At 45.7% G+C, this 17,053-nt stretch overlaps 2 protein-coding genes across 2 annotated transcripts; both read right to left on the reverse strand.

Moving 5' to 3' along the window:
• Positions 1–268: 268 nt before the first annotated feature.
• LOC117859499 (BURP domain-containing protein 12) lies at positions 269–2,795 on the reverse strand. The gene has a single exon (XM_034742619.2). The coding sequence runs from the start codon at positions 2,672–2,674 to the stop codon at positions 731–733; it is 1,944 nt and encodes a 647-aa protein (XP_034598510.1). The 5' UTR covers positions 2,675–2,795; the 3' UTR covers positions 269–730.
• Positions 2,796–10,593: 7,798 nt separating this feature from the next.
• Positions 10,594–10,953, reverse strand: LOC140223215 (uncharacterized). The gene has a single exon (XM_072294754.1). The coding sequence runs from the start codon at positions 10,951–10,953 to the stop codon at positions 10,594–10,596; it is 360 nt and encodes a 119-aa protein (XP_072150855.1).
• Between the last annotated feature and the right edge of the window lie 6,100 nt (positions 10,954–17,053).

Raw genomic sequence — 17,053 nt, forward strand, 5'->3', positions numbered from 1 at the left:
GCCATGAGCATTTACCAGTCCAGTTCTCTCGAGATCTGCTGCGAAAATGACATTGCAACAGACTGTGTACTGCATCTGCATGATCATCTACCGGATCATTTGGAGATGCCATTTCCTGAGGCCATGCCAATGGCGGCAAGGATTCAGCATCACTTCCATTGCTGGATTCGACAGGCAATGAGAAAGGAACTCTTGTGTAGTTGTGTTTTTCTCACACCGGTTTTTCGCCATCACTTTCACTTCTTTTTGGACATTGGAGCATGGCCCATGGTTACAAAAGGCTACGCATATCCAAACATGAAGCTTCGGTTACAAGCTCGCACTTTACAGTCACTCTTTTTCAGAGATCAGGAAGTGAACTGCTATGTGCTTCTGAGATCTGCTACATATACACTGAAAATGACAAGACGTACTTAAAGCCCACCACTTTTAGCTGAAATTTGACCAAGCTTTTAGTTTTGAAGAACTATCTTGTTCTGATTTTCACCACCGCGACAAAAGGCAATTCGATCAAGATAATCGAATCACCCACACCTCCCCCTCCCAAAGATTTCCCGGGATTTACAGTTTACATCTGATTACTGACTTACCAACCCTTTTTCGATCTCCTACACAAATCGCACAAATTCTTACCACCTTAAGGCAGGTTGATGAGAAAGCAGTGAAGAAAAAAAAAAATTGCCGATCCTTCTTACTAGTTCTTAGCCCTCAAGAACAAGAAGAGGATTGTTCAGTCTGCAACCGTCCACGTCATGTCGCCCTCGAAGATCCAGTGGCACACCTCGACCTCGCCGGGCTTCCCGCCGAGCGCGACGAACGCGCCGTGCGTCGGGCTCCAGTCCGACGTGTCGAGGTGGCAGATGGCCACGCCGTGGTTGATCTTCTCGCCGGAGCCACCGTCGGCCGCGGCGGACATTATGTCGGCCTCGTACACCCGCACCTTGGGCACCGAGTGGCAGTAGTACACCAGGTACGGGAACAGGCTCTGGTGGCACGACACGGACTGGGTCACCTTGCCGCCGTCCACGCCCGTGACGGCGCCGAGCCGGATGTCCCCGCCGCTGCCGGCCGTGGACGCCGTGCTCCGCACCACGACGTCGTTGCCGAGCATCTCGACAGCGAAGTCCACGATGTCCTCCGCCGAGGTGGCGCACCGCTTCGTTTCGCCCTTGCTGGGCGCGCGCTGGCACTCAGCCACCGTGGACGCCACGGCTTTCCCCATCGCCGTGTCGAGGGGCACCCCGAACACCTCGGACACGGCGTTGGGATCGAATGGTATCTTGGCGGCGATGTCCCGGGGCAGGAACGCCCGGGGCGGCATTTTGTCCCTGATGTCCGGCATTGGCATGCGGTTGCCGGCGACGAGCTCCCGCTCCCTGAAGAACTTGCCGGGCTCCGGCGACCACTTGAGGTGCTGGTGATGCATGGACGCCGCCGCCTCCGCCGACACCGTGAGCGCGGCGGTGGAGCCGGAGGTGTTGTGGTACCCCTTGAAGTCGACGCCGGTCTTGGCGTAGCCCTTGAAGGTGTTGTTCTCGCCGGCGTACTCCTTGAAGCCGATGTGGTGGTTGGGGTTGGTGCCCTCGCCGTAGCCCTTGAATGTGGTGCTCCCCGGGTTGGCCGAGTTGCCGTAGCTCTGGAACTCGGCGCCGCCGCCGTTGGCACCCTTGGCGTAGGAGGAGAACCTGTCGTCGCCGACGTTGGCGTCGTCGCGGTACTTCTTGAAGGTGTCGACGCCGGCGTTCCCGCCGGCGCCGTAGCTCCGGAACGTGTTCTCGGGGACGTTCCCCTCGACCCCGTAGCTGGAGAAGGTGTCGGTGGCGCCGTTGCCGGACTCGCCGTAGTTGGCGAAGGCGGACGCCATGACGTTGGACTCGTTGCCGTAGGAGGTGAAGGTCTCGCGCACGCCGTTGCCGTTCTTGCCGTAGCCGGAGAAGCCGTTCTCCCCGTGGTTGGCCTCCTGGGCGTAGGACGCGAAGCCGCGGCCGCGGCCGTTGGCGGCGGCGTCGTAGTTGGTGAAGGTGGAGTCCGGGACGTTTGTCTCGGCGGCGTAGGAGGCGAAGGTGCCCGACCCACCCGTAGAGCCGCCGGCGTAGGAGGTAAAGTTAGCGGTGACGACGTTGCCGTCGGCCTCGTAGGACTCGAAGCGGTCGGCGCGGTCCGACGAGTCGCGCGCGTAGCGGCGGAAGGAGTCGGCGGCGATGTTGAGGTCCGGGGAGTAGCTCCGGAACGAGTCGGCCCCGCCGTCGCCGCCGCTGCCGTAGTTGGAGAAGTTGGCGTTGCTGTAGCCCTTGAACGGGCCCCCGCCTCGGGTCCCCGCCGCCGCGGCGAGCGACGCCGCGTCGGCGTCGGCGCCGGCGGAGGAGGCCGGCCCGGCGCAGAGGAGCCCGGCTCGGGAGCAGAGCGCGGGGAGGCGGGCGCGGATGTCGGGCAGCGCGGAGGGGAAGGAGGCGGAGTCGGCGGCCGGGAGGGGAGAGAGCTTGGCGACGAAGAAGGCCGGATGCGGGCGGTTGTTGGGCACCTTGCGGTTCCAGTACCGGATGAAGGCCGCCTTCGCCGTGAACGGGTTCACCGCCGTGGACGCGGCGGCGGCGGCGGCATTGTGCGGGAAGAGGAGCAGCAGCAGGAGGAGGAGGACGGTGCGAGGCGGCGGAGGCGGATTGGGAGAAGCCATTGGAGATTTGGGGATGGGGATTAAGAGAAGAGGAGGGATGGATTAATAAGCAAGAGTGGGGAGGGAGGGAAGGAGAGTGAGAGTGAGGATGTGAGTGAGTGAGTTCCAGGATGGCAAAGGGCAGTTTTTGGAAATTGGAAATTCTTTCCCTCCCCCATTCTCTCTCTACACACACACACCACCCCCTCTCTCTCTAACTTTTTGGAAAAAAACTTTTTTGCTTATATTTTCTTGGAGATGCTCAAATGAAACTCTTTTAAAAACAAAAATAGAGATAAGCTACACTCTCTCATTCTGTGATTCTCTTTGAATTTCAATCTGTGCATAAATAAACAGTGAGATTTTGTATTCGGGTTTCCTCGTGCTCATTTGGAGGCCGTTCGTGATTTCTTTTTTCAAAAAGTTACTCGCGTCGCTGCCGTCGAATTTGGTCGTTGAGAGGACGCGTTTTCGGCTGTGGTTATGTCTGTTCTCGGGCCGATCTGTCACGTGCTGGCCTTTTCCAGAGACCACTGTCTTTTCTTCATACTCCAATAAACTAGTAAATAAGTTCATTAATGTTTTTATTCTGGAGTTCGACCACGGATTCCATTCCAACTGGATTTTCAAGAAGGTTTTACCCGTTGACAACTAACCTTAGTTAATATTACGCGTGGTTTCTTTCGTATAATTGGAATGGTGGTGGGGTAATCTGCGCGCATCATCATTACCCCCAGATTTGACACCGCATTTTGCTTGATCAAAGGCTGGTAAAAGTTGTTGTAGTGAAGAGAATGCGCGTGACCATATCAAACGAGGGCAATAGTAAAAGTAGATATTGGCACGAATAATCCTTACGTCAATTTTTTATTAGCTCCTTTTTATTCGCCACCATTTTTCTTTGAAAAAAGAACAGGTTACTCGATCAACAACGGCTCATCATTTACTCCCAATTCAAGCTGCCTATGTAATATTAGTTTTTATGCTGTAGTAATTTATATTTATTACATAATCTTATATTTCACATTACGATTTTAAAAAACGTGTGAAATTGCTCATAGAAGGTTTCTGTTTTTTGGCATTTTATTTACTCTATTTTGCTTTCAGTATGATCAATTATATTTGACGAAATAATTTCATGAAAACTCCATTCTTATCTTGAAAACCCCTAACAAACATGCTTGTAGGTTTTGAAAAAATATGTTACTTATAGTATATATAAAATTCAAGTCAAACTCGACTTCTCGTCCGTGAGTTATGAAATTGACAAATCATGGAGCGAAGGACAAAATACAACTCATTCATTGGTTTTTATTTTCTCCGCGGCTAATTTTGTAACTCGCAAAAAAGTAAAGTTTGATTTCACAAATTTATACACTTATATGTCATCCTCCCCTCCTTGTCATGTTTGGATATTTTGTTCAAAACATTTATGCATGTTTTTATGTTTCATGATTCCATCCAGATCGGTTTTCACCAAATATTTTTTCCGTTATTTTCATTGACCAACAAGATGGAGGGTAGCAAGGTCATTTGTTTTCTTTATAACTCCACATGGAAGCATTTGGAAGAGAGCGGTAAACCTTTTTCATTCATTTTCCCCTCATCTCTCTTCACAATTTCTTCAATTCATCTCCATGCAATTTTCTAATAGTTTTTTTTTATCTTGCCCCTACTTTGAAGTGCAATTGTGTTTCTACCCCTATTTTTTTAACTTTGTGATTTTGCCCTCACCTATTCACAAGTCAATACGATTTTGCTCTTGGTCTTTGCGTGTATTTGCTCCTGTTTTGATCTTTGACTAGGGGCAAAATCGCATTGACTTGTGAATAGTTGAGGGCAAAATTACAAAGTTGAGAAAATGAGGGTAAAATCACAATTACACTTCAAAGTAGGATATGAACACAAATGCTCCTTTCTAATCTGTTCTCCTCTTGCTGGTGCATGACTAAGCTCTAGTCTCAACAGTAGTATAGTCGCACCATGTAAGGAAAGTCCCAAGCCAGTGCACTTGAAACGTTCCAGGTTTAACATAGAAGAAACTATAGTTCATCGAAGTCCTTAGTTGATATTTCCATATCACAGAGTAAAAGTTGTCTTTAAGCAAATATACTTCTAAGGGCATCTACAATAATGAGCTAGCTATTAGAGATCCACGTAAGATTTCTTATTACGTGCCGAATAGAATAAGCTAGTGAACAGAGATAAAAATTTGTTACTAGTTAGTAGCCAATCTACAATACATCCAAAACACATGTAGCATTTAACAATCCTATTACATGTGGACCCATATTAGTTTTGAAGAATGTGCTATAGTTAGACCATTGAAGAGGTTAGGTATTGTGTTATTTGCCAATGATATGGACAACATTATAGCTAGCAAAATAATTTCATTTATTGGAGATGCTCTAACTAGAGCACATTTGTTGTTTGGCTTGGCCTGAACTGGCTTGAGTAGTCAAAGAAGGATGGATGGTGTCATTAAGACATTAACTACTCTACGTACTTTGAGAACAATAAATTGGATAATCCATCATTTTTTAGATCATAGAGCATACTTGCTCTGTTCTTCGTAAGACACACATGCATATTAAGCCCTTGTTTAGTTCACCCCTAACTCCCAACTTTTGCACTATGCAAAAAGAAGATTCCCCGTCACATCAAACTTGCGGTACATGCACGGAGTACTAAATGTAGATGAAATTAAAAACTAATTGCACAGTTTTGTTGTACTTTGCGAGACGAATCTTTTGAGCCTAATTTTTCAATGTTTGGACAATAATTCACAAATACAAACGAAACGCTACAGTGTGCTATAGTGCCAGCACAGTAATTTTGGCACTCCCAATTTTGGCAACTAAACAAGGCCTAAGATTCAAACTTTACAATCTTTGACCAATAATTTAGCCAATTTTTTAAATCTTTATAATATAAACTTGATAACGTTAGATTCGTATTCAAATATACTCTCCAATGATTATAAGTTTATAACTATAAATAATATAATGTAAGATAAATAAACGGTCAAAGAGTAATCTAGGAGACCATGTCAAGTCATATATAAAAATAAATGGAGAGAGTACTGTAATAAGTTGTTTCAAATTTAGTTAAAAAAGTTTTTTTTAACATATTTTGTTGCCATTACGGAACCGAGAGAACCAATAGCACAAAAGGTCGAGGAACCGAGAGACACCAAGAGAACATGTCTCTATTGCGGTTTGCTCACTACGTGGAACCGAGAGGGAACAAAAGGTTACCTTTCCATAATCATCGAAGTTGTGTCTCATTGGGGTCATGTGATGAATTTGGATGGAAATGATAGTCAGACGGTACGTCGTGAACAACCGGTATTTTTGAATGCATAGACAAGCACGCATTTTTTTCACCATTTCTTGGAAAATTGCAGTAAATAATATTACCAGTACTACATGAAATTTTCTCCAAAAAATTTGAACCAAATTAATCCAGTTCTCCAAATTTTTTGAAATGAGTATTATTTACTGGATTGTCCTTGCAGACAGTGCTTCCTGGTTCATGATTGACATGCATGTCCAGCAACGCCCTGCAATGAATGAGATGTTTAGTTTGATGTCTCCAAACCGCCGGCCCCGCCGGTTCCTGCTTGCCGCAGCTGCAGGAAGAGCTGTGGGCACACGGAACTTGGAGCAGTCGGTTCACTGTAGCTTAGTCCTCCTCGTTCTGTCCCCGGCCTCACAAAACTTTTACCCTTCGATCAGTTCTTAATTTTTATTTTTTTGCAAATGGAAATATATCCGGCCTCTACAATAAACAAACACAGCCAAAGTCTTACAAGCAGTTCTCAATTCTCATGACAAGCAGAAAATTGAACATTGCCATGCATCGATTGTTCTCTTTGAGTCTTTGTGGTGACCGGCTACCGGAATTGCAGCTCGACGAGGATCAACAATGATGCAAGACACGCTCTGGAACACACGACGTCACGCTCTCTCTCACGCAAGCAAATTGTGTGGATCTCAACCGAACGTGAGGAAATGGCGCTGCCAATCGTTGCAGCTTTTCTCGTTGTTTTCGTTCCCTTTTATTCTCGGTGTTTACACGGTCCAAGGACCCATGATCGCCCCGCCATGCGCGCTCACGCTGCATCATGACCGCCTAACGCACGGGAACGCTCTTCATGCGCGACATGGCAGTGATCACTACTGGCCACACCGTGAACGCAACACGATTCTGGCTTGTACACCGCTAGGACACATGCAGCTAGCTAAAAAATGGTAAGACAAACATGCACTACAACTAAACTACATGAATGCTAATGCAAGAACGTGCACGGGATTAGCTCAACATTTCACCCCCTTAATCCCGCTGCACATCCACCACTCTCAGCTGCTGCCTCAGCTCGATGAACCTGACCTTCCCAAGTGTCTTTGTCAGGATATCAGTCAACTGATTTTGCGTGCTCACATGATCAATATCAATGCTGCCATTATCAACACAATCTATGCCAAAATGATACCTTGTATCTATGTGCTTGCTTCGTTCATGATGAACTGGATTTTTGCTCAGAGCTATGGCAGATTTGTTATCAACTAGAAGACGTACTTTTGGAGCCTGAACACCAAGTAGTTCACCCAAGAGACGACTAAGCCAAACACCTTGACAGGCAGCACCTGCACTTGCAATATACTCAGCCTCACATGATGAAAGGGCAACCACTCTTTGCTTTTGTGAAACCCAAGTGACCAGATTCATGCCAACAAAGAAAGCCGAGCCACTTGTGCTCTTTCTATCATCAATGTCACCTGCCAAGTCACTATCGCTGAAACCAAGTATTATGGGTTAAGAAACTCCTGACTTTGTATATTTGCAGCCATAATTCAGAGTACCTGCGACATATCGAAGTATCTATTTGACTGCTGCCCAGTGACTTGCTCTTGGCATTTCCATGTACCTGCTCACAATGCCCACTAAATATGCAAGATCTGGCCTTGTATTCACCAAGTATCTTAAGCTCCCAATCACACTCCTGTACTTTGTTGCATCCATAGGTGGGGAAGTATCATTCTTACTCAGCTTCAGTTTGTTCTCCATTGGAACCTGATAGGGATTACACCCCCTCAAACTAGCCTGCTCAAGAATCTTCAATGCATAAACACTCTGACATAAAGTTGTCTCCCTCTCCTTCTGCTCTACCTGAATTCCCAGGTAATAGGTGAGTAAGCCAAGATCACTCATACTGAAGCTCTTCATCATTTGCCTTTTGAATGCATCAATACTCTCCTGACTTGGTCCTGTAATAATCAGGTCATCAACATACACTCCTACTATTAGGAAATTGCCACTGTTATTAGACTTTCTATACACTGCATGCTCATGTGGGTTCTTTACACAACCAAGTTTTAGTAGCTCCTTATCAAGTCGAGCTATTCCATGCCCTGGGTGCCTGACGCAACCCATACAAAGCTTTCTTCAGTTTGAGTACCTTTCCACTCTCCTTTTCAACAACAAAACCAGGAGGCTGCTGAACATAAACCTCCTCTTCCAAGTCTCCATTCAAAAATGTTGATTTGACATCCATCTGATGTACCTTCCAACCACTTCTTGTAGCTAGTGCTATGAGCAACCTCACGGTTTCAATACGAGCTACTGGTGCAAACACTTCATCAAAGTCCACCCCCTCACGCTGAGCATAGCCCTTTGCCACTAATCTGGCCTTGTGCTTGATCACATTGCCCTCCAGATCCTTTTTTACCTTGAACACCCATTTGAGGCCTATAGCACGATGGTCTGTAGGCAACACTGCTAGCTCCCATGTTTGATTAGACTGAATCGACTCCATATCTGATTTTATTACTTCTCTCCAGCATTCTTCCACCAAAGCTTCCTCAACACTACTTGGTTCTTTTGCAGCTACAAAACACACTCCACTGTATTCAAACCCATGGACTTCAGTTGAATCATTAAGATCTTGCAATGTGTGGTATCTCAATTGATATCCATCATAAACCACTGCTTCTCCAGTTGGAGGTGTAGCAAACTGAAAGTGTGGTGCAGATAGGGTCGATGGTGGTGTTGCAGGTTCTGGTGATGCTGCTGGATCTCCATTGAATGGCAAATGACCAGGTGAGTTGTTAATTGGGGAAGAATGCCCTGGGAACAGTGCTGGCTGCCCAACTGAATCAGCTTGCTCATTGTCAGTTACTGTTCCCCGTCCAGCAATAGAATAGAACTCCACTCCTACTCCACTGTCGGTGCCTTTCTTCTGAATGTTCTCTCCCCAGTTCCATCCACAATGCTCTTCAAACACCACATCATGTGAGACTTGTAACTTTTTAGTCACCGGATTGTAGACACGATAGCCTTTCGTGCCTGCTTCATATCCCACAAACACCATTGGTGTTGATCTGTCTGACAACTTCATCATCCCTGGACCATTTCTCTTTACATGAGCCACACACCCAAATGTTCTCAAGTGATTCACCTTGGGTTTCCTGTTGTGCCATGCTTCATAAGGTGTCTTCCCATCAAGGCTTCTGGTGGGAGCCCGATTCAACAAATACACAGCTGTGTGCACAGCTTCACCCCAGAATTCACTCGGCATCTTCTTGCTTTTTAACATACACCTCGCCATCTCCACTATGGTTTGATTGTGGCGTTCCACCACCCCATTCTATTGTGGTGAGCATGGTGTTGTGGTAAAGTGCTTCAAGCCATGCTCATCACAGAATTCACTGAACTGAATGGAGTTGAACTCACCACCTCTGTCAGAGCAAAAAGCTCAAAGTTTTCTCCCACTCTCTATCTCTGTAAGTGCCTTCACACGCTTGGAACACTTGAATGCCTCATCTTTAGTCACCAGGAGTTCTATCCACATATAACGGCTATAGTCATCAACAATCAACAAAAAATAGTTCTTACCACCAGGTGTGCTAGGACGGATCTATCCACATAGATCAGTATGGACCAAATCAAGTGGTTTCTCCCCTCGATAGTTTGCTACCTTGGGGAATGCCCGTCGATGCTGCTTCCCTAGAGCACAACCATCACAGAATTCCTCCACTCGATCAATCAGTGGCATGCCCTCCACCATGTTCTTGGACCTGAGATCACGAAGTGCTCTAAAGTTCAGATGCCCATACCTTCCATGCCACACCCAAGCCTTGTCATCTTTCATTTCTACCAGGCAAACAGGAGTACCTAACTGCATTTTCAACAAATACAGGTGATTTTTGACACGAGGTTCTCTAGCCAAGAGGCACCTCTCAACATCATACACATTGCAAAAACCCTGCTTCTATCACAATCTTGCAGCCTCCCTCCTCTAGCTGACCAAGGCTAACTATGTTGCTCTTTAATTTAGGTATGAAATAAACTTCAGTGAGTACCTTGTGACCTTTGTTCTTCGTTTGGAGCATCACGGAGCCCAGGCCTTCGATCTGCACCAGTGAACCATCACCAAAGCGAACAGTGCCACCCACCAACGTGTCCACCGACGCAAGCACCTCGTGGTGCCCCGTCATATGATTGCTGGCCCTCATGTCGAGGACCCACACATCATCATCTCGATCAGCTGGGTACACCTTCTCCTTGTTGAGATGCATGACCTGCTGTGGCGCGCGCACCCCAACTGCCTTGACATCGTGCCACGCCGTCATGACGTGCATCGCGTTCACCGTGGCCAGCATGAGCGCCGTCTATTCTTGATCGGCCTGCACATGGTGTGCTTCTTCTCGGCGCTCCTTCTTGGGCTGCTTGCAATCCTACTTCCAGTGACCATAGATGCTATAGTTGCAACATCTGCCCTTTCGCCTCGACGTGCCCTCGGAGGTCAGTTTGACAACAGGCTCCTTCTTCTCGCCGTGCCCAGCGTTCTTCGACTTGATCAGGGTGAACCCGCCTTGTCTCTTGCCACCGCCTCCTGAGAATGACTCCGGCATGAGCCGATGGCGGTACTTTGACAGCTACTCATCTTTTGACAACATGAGGTGCTCCGATTTCTTGGTGATGGTGTCGACGTCGATTCGATCTTTAGCTGTCCTCAGGTGTCCTACTAGGTCTTCCAAGGCGAGTGTGTTCACGTCGAGGAGCATCTCGATCGACACTGCGATCTGGGAGTAGCGCTTCGAGAGTACACACAGTATCTTCTTCACGATGCGAGTGTCGCTGATGGTTTCCCCAAGCCCGCGCAAATTCTCAGCCAGCGTGGTGATACGCAGGCTGAAATCGTCCACGAGTTTGCCGTCCTTGAAGTAGATGTTCTCAAACTCCTGCTGCAGGCGCTGTGCATGGGCTTCCTTGATGCGGGTAGCCCCTTCGCGCATGCTTTTCACCACCCCCACGCCTCCTCGACTGTCTTCTTGCTCCCCAGGATTGACCACATCTCCTTTGGCACGGAACGCAGGAGTGCACCTATCGCCTCTCGATCCTGAGCACGCTTCACACCAGCGCCGCCTGGCTCGATCACCTCTCAGATCTCCATGGCTTCGAAGTTGCACTGCATCAGCATGGCCCACTCTGAGTAGTTGGAGCATGTGAGCATTGGCCACATGAGCGAGCTCTCCCGAACTCCTCCCGCCGTGATGCTCGGTGACGCGCCGTCGCCCATCTCCACCTTCAAGCTTTGGTACCAAATGTTGTCGCCGGCTGCCGGAATTGCAGCTCGACGAGGATTGGCAATGACGCAAGACATGCTCTGGAACACACGACATCGCGCTCTCTCTCATGCACGCGAATTGTGTGGATCTCAACCGAACGCGAGGAAATGGCGCTGCCAATCGTTGCAGCTTTTCTGGTTGTTTTCGTTCCCTTTTATTCTCGGTGTTTACACGGTCCAAGGACCCATGATCACCACGCCATGCGCGCTCATGCTGCATCGTGCCCGCCTAACGCGCGGGAACGCTCTTCATGCCCGACATGGCGGTGATCACTACTGGCCACACCGTGAACGCAGCACGGTTCTGGCTTGTACACCGCTAGGACACATGCAGCTAGCTAAAAAATGGTAAGACAAACATGCACTACAACTGAATTACATGAATGCTTATGCAAGAACGTGCACGGGATTAGCTCAACACTCTTCACATGGTGGGAACTTACCAAATATATTAATGTCCTATCGACCTCACCTCCTTAGAACATAATTTGGGCTCTGTCTGCAAGGACAATCCAGGCAGCCCAATTCATTGATGGTGAATGCATGCCATCTGAATCTGATATCCAAACACAGTATGCAATGTTGTATGATTCCACAACAGGTCTAAGGAAGGACACATACATTGATGCCCATTGATGGTTGTCTACTACGAGGCCAGCAACCTCAACAGCTCCTCTTCTGGCACCACAAGAACTTGAGAATTGATGAAGCTCCCACCAAACATTTGCATCCTGGTTCTAATGGCATGATGTCGTGAGGGTCACCAAGTCACCATGTACCTATAAGATTCAAAACGTATTGTACGTGTACGCAAAGATTGCCAAAGTCCTGATTTGGATAGTAGAATCTTACATACTATAATTCTATGAAGCCAAAACGATCGTAATTGATCCTACCATGTATCTTAGGTTCGTAGTATCATGGTCTTGCGTGAGAATTTAAACGATCCCACAAGATAGGTGGGAGAACATAGGATCATGTTCATAATAAAAAGAACTTTTTAGCATATAAAATTTGGTATTTTAAATGAGAAGTTTACCAACTTATTCGGATATGTTTTTACTCTCCATGTTGTGATAAATTAAGTAATGCAATAATTAATTTGTGAGTTCTTTTAAATGATGGAGTTATGATAAAATGTTATTTGAAATCAAGGTACATTGAAAATAGTGTGAGTAAGTTCACTCAACTTTTAAAAAATCAATTAAATTTTTATCAAAATCAATGTTACAGGCTTCAGTTTTTACAAGCATATTATAAATTTCACATACAAATGTACAGTTTTTAAAAGTTTGATGGGAATCATGATCAAATGATTCAATTCTATCTATCCGTTGGGTTGAGAAAAATTACTCTATCCCGGACAACCTTGATTGTACCGGGAAGAATCATGACCATGAGCCTTGGTTGTACATTCGTACCGAGCAAGATGTCGGCTTGAAAAATCGAGGCTGGGCATGAGGAATAGTGTATGATCTATTCACGCTATCCCCGTCTAAAAAATTAATAATATTTTTATTTTTTACAAAGTCATCAAAGACTCGTTGTTGATAGACATATCGTCTATCAAAAGAATAACATTGTTATTTTTAAAATAAATTCAAAAAATACGAGCACCAACCACGTTTAACATTTTTATACGGACATACAGTGCAACAGGTGGACTCGAACCAAGGTGTCATTAGAAGAAAAAAATACATCGCGTCATTATAAGATCCTATTAGAGCTAATGTGACAGGCATTGTTTTCTTCTCAGTTGTCTCTATGTCACGTTATTTTTTTAACATGTCACGTTCACGTGAGGGAAAGGAACGGCCGGGCATGTATATTCTTTGTTTCAATGAACAAATCCATGAGAACTTGAGAGGAAAAAAAATAAAGTTAGATCTAATACAATCATACATGGAAGTTAGATTTAATAGTAAGATATATTTTCTTTTTTAAAATTTATAAATATATATACTAAATATTAAATCTATTACCTTCCCGGAGATAATATATCATTAGATCTACGGTCCATGGTTACTTGGAAGTACCTTAGCAAAACTCATTCAAAATATAAATGTACTCCAAGTTTCTCAGCGAGAGTTGGTATTTTGAGAATTGGTATGTTCGAAAAATTGCGTAAAAAAATACCCTATAAATCACAATGAGTTCAAAAGACAAAAAAATGGATATGTTCTGACGGAATACACGCACATAGTTCACACACACAGTTATACTCAAACATTGCTCATCTTACTGATTGATGGGTTTGTTGTACCAGGGGTACCCTCCGAAAGTGGATTTAAGGTGACCGTATGAGAAAAGGCCGGGGGTCCAACAGCGAGAAGCAACTTGAAGGCTACCCATGCAACATCACGGCCCACCTCTCGACCTCCTTTGATCAGAAGCCGGAGGCCACGAGTTGCCGCATCGGCTGGCTTGCGGATGGGGCCCGCAAGAGGCTCGCAACGCCCTGCCTATCCCTTGACCAAGGGCGACCAATGCGGTACCAGAAGCATTAAATGCGGAACATGGCTTCCCTTAACGCCCCACGGGGTCGTGACCAGGCAAATAGAGCCGACCTTTGGCCGGGAGGTCCAAGGGTGAAGCTACACCCTTCGGACCACCCTTCGGACCACCTAGGACGACCCGTAGGACGAGACCACATGGCCCGTATGTGCCCACATGCCCCGACATTATCATCACCCTTACCGCCATGGTGATTCATCACAATCAAGGCTAGGCCATCACGATGGGCCTTGTGCGGGCCCGCAGGCGAGACAGGACCCAGTGTCAAGCATTACGGCATGGAGTGGCCGTGAGCGCACTAAAGAGGTCGGGGAAAGCCGGGAGAAGCGGCACGCCCCATCCCGGCCGCTGGCCAAGGCTCACCCATTCATCTCCGGTACGGACGTCAGCGGCAGCTTCCGTCCCGTTCACTACCACGGGGTTGGCGAGCAGGATGGGGGCACGCCACAGAGCAGGCCAGGCCATGCGTAAGCGGCCCACACCGTACAGAAGCCACCATACAGGGTGTATGAAGCCCACGACTAACAAAGAGGATAGGACGACAAAGTCCCTTGGCGCAAGGCCACCCCGACCACACCACGACCCCCAACCTCTAAGGTCGTGGGACCCCCTCCTTTCTCCAAAACATTATATCCCCGGTCCATGACCTATATAAAGGGAACCGGGACATCATTTCCTCTCTCTCACATTCGTTCACACACACTCACACTTCGCATGAACGCTTGCTTGCAAGTACCCTGTTGTAAGCTTAGGGCACTCGATTTGAGGAACACAACTCCTACTGAAACTGGACATAGGGATCTTCCTGAATCAGTATAATTTCTTGTCTCTTGTGTGCTAGCCATTGGAAGTGAGGAGAGCATGATGTATAATCACTAGTCGGCGGTACAAGATGCCGATACTGATTAAGCAACAATGATATCCCATCATCAGTTACCTTTTCTTGTCTGCAAGAGAGTAGTTTGAATTGCCTACAGAATCTGGGTTTATCTGTGAGCTCAACTAGAGAGTTGCATGATTATTCGCTTCACATGCTCCCATTAAACTAGCAATTACCAAAAATATCAATGTACCCCCACTACTATAAATATGGCCTCTCGTCCCAAGGCTTTGTACCGGTTAGGTTTGGACCCGGTACTAATGTTAGCATTAGTAGCGGGTGCAACGGATGGTGCTTGGAGGGCATCCCGTGAACCCCTTTAGTACCGGTTGGGAGCAACAACTGGTACTAAAGGGTGCATATTAGTACCGGTTGGTGCCCCCAACCGGTACTAATGCGCCACCGACCTTCTACTACCGGTTCGTGGCCACAACAGGTACTAAAGGAGTAATCTCTAGTATCGGGTGCTGCCCCAACCCGGTACTAGTGTGGCACCCCCCTCTAGTACTGGTTGAGGACAACAACCGATACTAGAGGGCCAACCGGTACTAGAGGGCACCCCTTTAGTATTGGTTTTTGCCCCCAACCGGTACTAATTTCCTTTCTATAAATACCCTCCTTCTTCCTCCAGCCCGAGCCAGATCCTCTAGCTCGAGCTTCACCCTATCCATGGTGAAATAGGGGGAGGTTTTGCCGAATTTGTGACTATTTCTTGGTGATTTCACTTATTCAAGTGTTCTAAAGGTTAGAAACTTCATCCTCCCTTGATACATAGTTAGTATACTAAGTTTTATGCTTTAGAGCTAGAGTAATTTGTGATTTTTAGACTAAGGTACAATGGGGAAAATTTTCATTTATATGAATGTGTTATTTAGAGATCATATTTGTGATTTGTAGAATAAGCTATAAATTTTTGGATACTATGATCCGTACTAGTCAAAGAAATTGATATGAGGTTAGAGGAATAATTTCATAGTTTAGTACTTTTTAAATATGAGGAAAATAAATTATGACAAATGTGAACGAGATAAATTGTGGTACATAGAGATAATTTGTGTATTTTTATCTAAACTTTCAGCAATATTTAAATTTAATGGTACTTGTATTGGTTATTTCAGCAATTACGTTATCAAATTGTAGGAAAATGTTCAATTCTTGCTAATTCAAAGTTTTTTCTATATTCTGTAGCTAATTCAACATTTTACTACAATTTCCAACTAATTCATATACTTTAGAAATAGAAAATAATTAACCACAGCTCAAGCTTCACCCTATCCATGGCGCCATAGGGGAGGTGCTGCCGGATTTGTGACCATTTCTTGGGGATTTCACTCATTCAAGTGTTATAAAGGTTAGAAACTTCATCCATGTGTATATACTTAGAAAAATTAGATTAAGTATTTCAATTCATATGCTTATACTTCAAAAACCAATCCATGTGTATATACTTAGAAAAATTAGATTAAGTTTTTCAATTCATTTGCTTATACTTAAAAAACCAATCCATGTGTATATACTTAGAAAAATTAGATTAAGTATTTCAATTCATATGCTATACTTAAAAAACCAATCCATGTGTATATACTTAGAAAAATTAGATTAAGTATTTCAATTCATTTGCTTATACTTCAAAAACCAATCCATGTGTAATATTTTATAGATGGATCGACAATGGATGTACAACACAGACAAACGTTCCATGGAGTACATTAATAGCTTGCCATATGTGTTGTCACTTTATTGTATTTAATGGTCTGCGTACCAATCTGTGATGATCCAAGCAACTATGTAATCTTCATTACTAGATTCTTTACTAGCTATTAGGCGTAATAGCATGTTCTAGTTCTTGGAGGACTCATCACCAGGAGGATGGCGCACATGGAACATGGAGATGGAGATCACCATGGTAAACAGGTTCTATGGAGATGGAGATCACCATATGAAAACGGGCCATACTGTGTCACAACTGTGTGAATGCTATTCTGTTTATGTTTTACTTTCTGCATGCTGTGATGTTAGAAGTAGAACGATCCCTCACAAAGTTTAAGTTAGTATGCCCTCCCAACTAAAACTTGCACCGTCCCATGTCTTGTACAATTAGTGGTGGGTCTATGAAATTAGGGTGCCACTAGTTTTCCTTGACTGGACGGGTTTGTGTTGAACACTTACACGCATAAGGGTTGGTTTGCTTAATAAGGTTATCTTAACGGTTAAGGACCTTGGGGCATAAAGGTTGGGCGCCGAGACATAGAGATGTCACCCAACAACAGGAGTCATCTGTGATATGATTAGCAAAAGTTGCTTACCGATCTACCTTGTTTGCTAGCGGTGATGCTAAAGCTCACTAGTGGACTTGTTAGTTGTGGATCCTGAA

The sequence above is a fragment of the Setaria viridis genome, chromosome 6 (assembly GCF_005286985.2).
Source record: "Setaria viridis chromosome 6, Setaria_viridis_v4.0, whole genome shotgun sequence".
NCBI classification, from domain to species: Eukaryota; Viridiplantae; Streptophyta; class Magnoliopsida; order Poales; family Poaceae; genus Setaria; species Setaria viridis.